Genomic DNA, 8,288 nt, shown 5'->3' with positions numbered 1-8,288 from the left:
TCTTCTCCAGGCTAAGCATCCCCAGCTCCCTTCTTCATAGGGCTTCATGGTTTCCAGACCCTTCACCATTTTATTCGCCCTCCTTTGGACAATAATAAACCTTTTATTTATACCCTGCTTTTTGTGTCTTACAGCATTAAAATATTCCACATATAATACTTTGCATTACAATATCCCCCTTCCCCTACAAACAATCAAAGAGCGCCCTTTTTGAACTGTGGGGCCCAGAACTGGACACAGTCTTCCTGGGGGACTTCTGCAGTGTGCTTAGGGCAAAGAAAGAAAGGGAGGCCGAGGAGGCGTCGGTGCCTTCCCTGGGGCAACCTCTGCGCCACAAACGGGAGAGGGCTAGGCCTGGGGCTACTACTTGAGGCCTGAGGGGGCAAACAAAATGGCGCCCACTCAAAGGAACGAGGGGCAGGCGGCGGCCATTTTGTGAGCCCTCCTCCTCCTCCTCCTCCGCAGTGCTGTCTCGGAGGGTAGGCGCCGGGCTCTAGGCACCCAAAACCCCTTTGCCTGCGGAGGAGGAGGAGGAGGCGGCGACGTCGCCTCCATTACCCCCAGAGTCGGTTAATAAGAATAAGAATCGTCATCATAATAATCCCTCTTCTTCGTTTCTATCCTTCCGGCCTCCCTCAGGCGTCGCCCGCCTATCCGGCCCAGCCAGAGCCCTCCTCCTCTTCGCCCCGCCGCCACCAAAGCCAGCCTCTGGGCGGAGCGGGACACGGAGGCCGGAACTGGCAGCAGCAGCAGCAGCAGCAGCAGCAGCAGCAGCCGCCATGGCGGACTGGGGCCGAGGTAGCAGGGAGCCTGGGTGATGGAGGACGACGAGGGCGGAGGGAAGCGGGGTCCCTCGGGAGGAGGGAAGGCGCCCCTGGCTCCCTCCCTCCCTACCCAGCCTTGCCCTCTCTGAGGGGAGAAGAGTCAGGGCCCCCGCCTCCCCTCCTCTCTCTGGGTGGTTCTTCATCCTATCGTTATTGTGTATTTCTAAGGTGGGACTCAAGGTGTTCCTTTGACAGGCTGCTGGCCATGAGTGGCCAGGTGCATCCTCCCCCGCAGAAGATGGAGGACGTGGCACAAGACTAGAAATGAGCTAAGAGCCCTGGTGGCTCCTGGGAATGTGAATCCGTGGCTTCATGCAAACAAAAGGAGGGCCTTTTGCCATGCCTCCCGGGCAGAAGGAAGAAAGGGAGGGTGCCTGGTCCCCCTGGTCATAGGGGGTAAAAGTCCCACCCTGGGCCCCTGCGGCCTCCTCAGCCTAGGGCTTGCTTTTACATGTATTTTAAACACTTTTATCTTTTTAACTGTGTTTTATTATTTCATGTGTTTTAATGCTGTAATGGAATAATAGAATCAGGGAGTTGGAAGAAACCACAAGGGCCATCTAGTCCAGCCCCATTCTGCCATGCAGGAATTCTGATTTAATGTCACATTTTTCTATGTTTTTAATTGCAGTGTTTTTAATCTTGTAAGCTTCTATGAGTCCCAGTTTTGGGGAAAGAGTAGGATAATAATAATAATAATAATTGCTGTGTTGGGTTAAATGCAAAAATAACATTGTCTTTTACAACACCCCCAAACCTTGCCTTTTCTCTGCATCTCTTCTGTTGGGTGTCATCAGTCTTCTTTGCCTTTAAATAGTTCTTTGGCCTCATTCACCGACAATTTTTTAAAAATTGTTATTCTTATTAAAAGTCTGCAAAATATTTGACTTATACCATAAACTTTCCTTCCAAGACTGAGCCTCAGGATAGTTCACAACAAGATTAAAATTTATAACATTCAAACACAATTAAATTAGTTATGATCTTAAAGTGCACTGAAATAAAAGCGGAATAAAATACACCAAGACACCAGTCCAGTAAAAGCCCTTTTGGCAACAGTCAGTTGCCCGAATTATGCCTGGATTGAAAAGGTTTGACCAACTGACAGAAAAACATCAGGGAGAGGACTCAGCTAGTTTACTTGGAAAGGGGTCCTCCACAGCTGGGAAGGAATACAAAGATACAAGTATTGTCTGTATCCCCTTTTGTTTTAGTGCAGAGGTGAGTTTTAGCTGTATTAATAATAACTGGTGAGATTGTTTGTCTTTCTTGCAGGTCAGAATGCAAGTGCTGTGGATGATATGATAGATTCAGAAAACAAGCGCATGACAGAAAACCTTGCTTCTAAAGTCACCCGGCTAAAATCTGTGAGTATATCACTTCCTCTACTTAGGGTTTTTCATTACAATATTGCTTTGCTAATGAGTTCTGCGGCACATAATGTTTTTGATATTTTTGTTGTCTGTTTCTTGCTGCATATTTATTGATGTTAGGGACGTGGGAAAGAGCAAATGAAGATTTTGTGTGCATTTTCTTAATCATTCTGTCTTAAAAGCATCTTATTACTAAAAGGTTTGAAGGTGGAATTTAACAAAATAAATGATTGGATAACAGTTGATTCCCTCTGTGTTTTCACTAGCTTGCACTAGACATTGACAAAGATGCTGAGGATCAAAATCACTATCTGGATGGCATGGTAAGCCACTCATTTCATAAAGCTGATGAAATGCGGTTGGTTGTATCCTATTGAACAATTTGTGCAATCACACTCGTTAAGAGTGAATGGACTTTTGTGCAATAATATTAGCATGTTATTGAGTTCTTAGTTCCAAATATGAAGAGTTCCTTTTTAAAATAATACACCTGTGTTTGCAAAGGATGAAAATTTGCCATATAAACTTGCTGATAATGTTTTTATGGTATATATAATAATGATCAAGTAGGAGGATTTTTGTAGTTACTTTGCTGAATGTGCACATTTGGGATAGCCACAGGCAATGATTACTTTCTTTCACAACACAATGTAGTAATATATACTACATTTGTAGTATTCTTATATGTCACAACTTGTGTCTTATGCATTCTAATTCTGGGATTGTCTGCACTGGCCAAATAAAGCGTCTTCAACCCGCTTTGAAGGCTAGCTGTTTAGATGAGGCAAAACCAGATGGAAAGCGAAATGAAGCCACACTCTGGGACTAAAAAATGGAGTAAAAAGAATCTCCGATACTCAGAGATAACACAGAATGCTGAAAATCGCACCGGCATTTGAACAGGCTGGTGCCAATGTGGGAATGTGGCAAGCAGAAACCTGAAAGTACACCAAACAGGGCAGGTCACCAATAATGTAATGATGTATGTACAACATACACAAACCAGACAGTCCAACAGAGGAGCATAGGGTGAAAGGGGCATGTATGGGGGGCCTCCATGATTATGTTTTGCTAGCGTATCACTGATGCACTGTGCAAATGGTGTATCTCATGTGCAACTGTGGCCGATCATACAGATGGGCGTCCAATGGAATGACATCTGGGAAGGAAGAGGGAAGTAATTGGAGGTGGTGTGTTTGTGTGACTGTGTGCAAGCATGGTGGGGAGGTGACAAAAAAATAACCATGCAGCACAGCTTGACATGGCATGGTGTGTACTTTAGAAGCAGGCTATGCAGACAGCAGGATTTCAGCTTGCTTTCAGAAAACCTAGGATCGAGCAGCTTTTTCCTGCCTGTCTGTTTCGGCCATTGTATTGAGTTGGAAAACCTACGTTCCACCTTGTGTTCTGTCACAAAGTTCACCTGTGGCCCTGGGAGAAATGATTTTTCTCTCATTTAATTATTGTGATGATAATGAACAAGATCAGAATTTGTAACTGGGATTTTTTTTAACAAATAAGAATTTTAAAGGAGAGAGGTTGGTATATTGATTATGGATTTGCAGTGTAATTCCCTTTGCTCCTTGACAGTATGGAACTGTTTGAATCTGTAAGCCGTGACTTTTACTTACTAATTTTACTTTCCCTTTGCCTTAGGACTCTGATTTCATGAGTGTAACAGGCCTTCTGACAGGAAGTGTAAAGCGTTTCTCCACCATGACCCGTTCTGGAAGGGACAATCGCAAACTTCTTTGTTATGTATCAGCTGGACTTGTTGCTATCTTCTTCATCCTCTATTATTTGGTGGCAAGAGCACGGACTTGAGAAACTTTACCAAAAATATACCTGGATGCTTGCTTGTAAAAAGTGAAACAACCTTTTAACAAGAGGGACGGGGGCCTTAGAAGACTTCCAGTTATGTATTTTGAGAAGAATTGCTTAGATTTCACAGTGATCCCGAGACTCCTCTATGGGCCCCAATGTTATTTCTCCAGTCTAACTTTTTTACTTTAAAAAAGGATACAGTTTATATAGTTCCCTGTGGAAGCATAAGTTCAGCACAATTCACTTCCATGTTGAAAAGAAACATTCTTAAACTAATTTTCTCTTTCTGCTGGACAGGAGGGGAAATTACATGATCTAGGCAGAAAATTCTGATTCACATCTTGACTGCAATCCATACTATAGCAGAAATGTCCCAGTACTCAAGTTAAATGAAAAATAAGTTTTGACAACAGGATGCTGATACAAGAACATACAAGTCTCCTTGAAACTAATTTAGCTATTGTAGCAACAGCTTGTTTTAAGAAAAATAACCCATATTCATCTCTGTTCCTGGACACACCAGCACTTATATCCTCTGCATGTTACTCTGAAGGACTTGCTTAATAGAACAGAGATGTGCTTGAAATCTCCAAAAAGAGGGAGGGGTGAAAACTTAAAACAAATGCTGTCATCTTGTCTGCCTTTTTTTGTTTGTTTATTTGTCTTTTTTTGGTTCTCATTCTTGTCTAGCTAGGCTTTTTATATTTATCCCTGATTATATAAAACCTTATAAGAAGTCAATCTAACTTCATTTTTAAGGATTTGGAAAGATTAACCTATTAAATATGCATTATTGATCCACTGATAGCAGATTAAGTCTTCAGTCATATACAGACTTGGCTAGGGGTAAATTCCTTTGAACTCAATGAGACTTATTCTCAGTAGATGTGTAGAAGTGTGCTATAATTTCTATAGCAGGCTGTTCCATAATTAACTACTTCCATCTCGAAGCAAATAAGTTTTCCTACAAAACTCCTTAGTTTACATTTTTTAATTTTTTTTAATAAGGCTAGATTTGTTGACAAAATATTAACAGCAAAATCAGAGTTAAATTAGTACATATTCTTAACAGTACAAATCTATGTATGTCTACATAAAACAAAGTCTCATTGGATTCAATAGGACTTCCAGGCATGTATGGATATAGAATACATCCTAAGTTTTTCATATCTTGGCTAGTGTTTCAGTGTTTTCATTTCCCCAAAGTAATTTGCCATCATCTACTGTTCCACAATAAAAAGTGCAATGTAAGACCTTTTCTGGCTTTTGGTACATCGCTGATATTTCCTTGGGCAAATCACACATTTTGTTGGTCAGTTAGTCCACTACACCACATCATAGCAGTAGTATCTTCATTTTGCTTTTAAACTTAAACCTAGCATTTGGCAAGGTTTATTTGTTTTTTCATGGACAGACAGACAGACAGACAGACAGACAGATAGATAGATAGATAGATAGATATGCCTTAGTTAACAAACTAGATGTGTTCCTGGGAATTACTTATTTAACGGAAACTTTGGTACCAGAGGCAAGAATAACATGGAATAGGATTAAGTTCCTACACTGCTAAAAAGAAGAGCATTAAGTTTTGGCAAACTTTTTATCTAAAACTAACAATATGGACATGTGAAATGAACAGAACCAGCTCAAGTAAGCTTTGCACAAGTAAACAAAAATCATTTACAGCATTACAGAGATCACTTGAAAGTTATTCCAGAATGTATCTCAGGACAATTTTTTCTTTCACCAGCTTCCAACTTTCTTACGTTTTCCATTTTGGTGTCCAAATGTACAAATCTTTGCTCTTCTTCCCCCCCCCCCCCCATTTTATATACTGAGGGGAGCTGGTCTTATGTATTCTCCCCTTTTTATGTTTCATGAATACTCGGATTCTGGAGGGAACTGCTCTTTAGCCTGCCAGGTGTAATCAAGTACACAGCTACCTACCCTAGGATCGTTGCAGTAGAATCCCAGTTTTTCCCACTTGAAGTTTCATTGCATAGTTCACTGCAGACATGCTGCTGCAAACTGACACTGTTTTTCTAGCCCTCTTTTACCATCTTCCCAATGCTAATACTGCTAAAAAAGCTTCCAGCCTAACAAAAGGGGGCTGGGCAGGTGCAAAAAGGAGCTACTTTGTCAGAGGCTTTGTTAACTGAGGTAGGTATGCCTTAGGTCAGATATATTCTGGAATACTGTAGATCGTTTCTAAGACTTCTCTAGCTTTCATAAGGCTGTTGTCTTAGAAAGCAAGTGTTTGCTTACATGGCTACAAGCAGATTTGATAAGACAATGGTGCAGCTGTAACAGCCATTTACAATGTAACAGATGTAGTCTTCACTGCTAGATATTTTTGACATTAAGAATAATTTGGCTTACCGGACAGGCAACTTTTATTTTTTGCGGTTCATTTGTAAATATATAATTTATCAGCCTGTCTTGTCAGTTTTCCGTACCTCAGACATTGGAGACTACTGAGAAGCAAAGGCATTATGTGTATACTGTACTTAAATGCCTGTCTTCTTAGATAAGAACCCCATTATATATGTGGTTGTAAAAAAAGTTTATTTTAATACTACATCTTTAGATGTATACTCAGTGCAATGTGTGAAATGGCACTGAGGACACTGTAAAGCTAAGCAGCCCTTAGTATAGATGTCCTGTGCAAAAACCTAGAATCCTTTGAAATCATTATGAATCACTAATCATTTTGTTCCAGTAAACAACAAGGAAGGGTAGAATTATATAAAATTGGAAGAGATCACAAGGGCCATCCAGTCAAATCCCCTGCTATGCAGGAATACACAATCAAAGCACTCCTAAAAGATCACCATTCAGCCTCTGTTTAAAAACCTCCGAAAGAGTCTACCACAATCTGAGGGAGTGTATGATACTGTCAAACAGCTTGTACCTTCAGCAGGTTCTTCCTAATGAATCCCTTTACTGTAGCTTGAATCCATTGCTCCATCTACTAGTTTCTGGAGCAGCAGAAAACAAGCTTGCTCCATACATACCAATATTTAAACATGACAATCACATCACCTCTTAATCTCTGCCAGGGTAAACATAGCCAACTCCTTAAGCCACTCCTTATAGGGCACAGTTTCCAGACCTCTCACCATTCTGCTCACCCTCTAGATGTGCTCTCACTTATCCACATCTTCCTTGAATTGTGGTGCCCAAACCTGGACACAGTATTCCAGGTGAGATCTGATCAAAGCAGAATAGAGTGGTACTATTACTTCTCTTGATTTAGACATTATACTTCTATTGATGCAGGCTAGAATTGCATCGGCTTTATTAGTTGCCACATCACATTGCTGACACACGTTCAACTTGTAGTCCACTAAAACTCCTAGATTCCTTTTGCATGTACTGCTGTCAAGCCAGTCCTATATCTCTGCATTTCATGTTTATTGTCTAAGTGTAGTACCTTACATTTCTCCCTGTTGACATTCATTTTGTTAAGTTTTGGCCCAGCTTTCTAATCTATTATGATCATTTTGAATTCCGATTCTGTTTTCTGGGGTTTTTGGTATCCCTCCTAATTTAGTGTCATCTGCAAATTAGAAGAGCATGTCCTCTATTATATCATCTAAATAGTTTATAAAGTTGTGAAATCAAAAGCTTCCATGGCTGGCATCCATAGTTTTTTGTGGGTTTTTCGAGCTATGTGGCTATGTTCTAGAACAGTTTATTCCTGACATTTCGTCAGCATTTGGCTGGCATCTTCAGAGAAATTACAGTCTGTCCTTCCTTTACGCGGGGGATCCGTTCCAGACCCCCCAACGTAAAGGGAACGTAATGAGGCTTGTGCACGCGTTGACATGGTGGTGCCACAAGCTCGCACCCCATTATTCCTTATGGGATGCACTGCCTCTTCTCCCAGAATGGTTTTCAGCATCCCACATATGACATGGACGCACTGTATAAAGTTTATAAAGTTGTTGAATAGCACTGGACCCATGATAGAACCCTGTGGCACCCCACTGGTCACTTCTCTCAAGATGAAGAGGAACTATTGGGAAGCACCCAAGTACAACTCCATCTAACAGTCACATTGTCTAGCCCACATTTTACTAGCTTATTTGCAGTATCATAGGGGATCTTGTCAAAGGCCTTACTAAAATCAAGGGTAATCTCCATCTAGCTCTGGAACCAGACATTGTGTCATGATGTTACTAATCCAGATTTAAAAGCTGTGTGGTGGGCAGTGCGGTTACAGAAAGCATGGAGAGGACACTTTCCATGGTGGAAATATCCAATG

The 8,288-nt window shown here is 41.3% G+C and overlaps 1 protein-coding gene across 2 annotated transcripts; it reads left to right on the top strand.

Moving 5' to 3' along the window:
* The first annotated feature begins 524 nt into the window (after positions 1-524).
* Positions 525-5,272, top strand: BET1L (Bet1 golgi vesicular membrane trafficking protein like). Of its 2 annotated transcripts, none has more exons than XM_042446515.1 (4): positions 525-798; positions 2,100-2,191; positions 2,464-2,520; positions 3,854-5,272. In XM_042446515.1, exons 1-4 carry the CDS (start codon positions 780-782, stop codon positions 4,019-4,021), a joined length of 336 nt encoding a protein of 111 aa, XP_042302449.1. In that variant the 5' UTR covers positions 525-779; the 3' UTR covers positions 4,022-5,272. The 2 variants fall into 2 exon arrangements, with proteins under 2 accessions (XP_042302449.1, XP_042302450.1); XM_042446516.1 differs by lacking the exon at positions 525-798 and adding an exon at positions 805-992.
* The last annotated feature ends 3,016 nt before the right edge of the window (positions 5,273-8,288 follow it).

Source organism: Sceloporus undulatus, chromosome 1 (assembly GCF_019175285.1).
Source record: "Sceloporus undulatus isolate JIND9_A2432 ecotype Alabama chromosome 1, SceUnd_v1.1, whole genome shotgun sequence".
Classification (NCBI taxonomy): domain Eukaryota; kingdom Metazoa; phylum Chordata; class Lepidosauria; order Squamata; family Phrynosomatidae; genus Sceloporus; species Sceloporus undulatus.
Note: the sequence above shows the minus strand (reverse complement) of the source record. Positions and strands in the feature narration are given on the sequence as shown.

Coding starts and splice junctions, on each gene's coding strand:
- BET1L (XM_042446515.1), top strand. Junction 2,192..2,463: donor AAGTCACCCGGCTAAAATCT/GTGAGTATATCA, acceptor TGTTTTCACTAG/CTTGCACTAGACATTGACAA. Junction 2,521..3,853: donor ATCACTATCTGGATGGCATG/GTAAGCCACTCA, acceptor CCTTTGCCTTAG/GACTCTGATTTCATGAGTGT.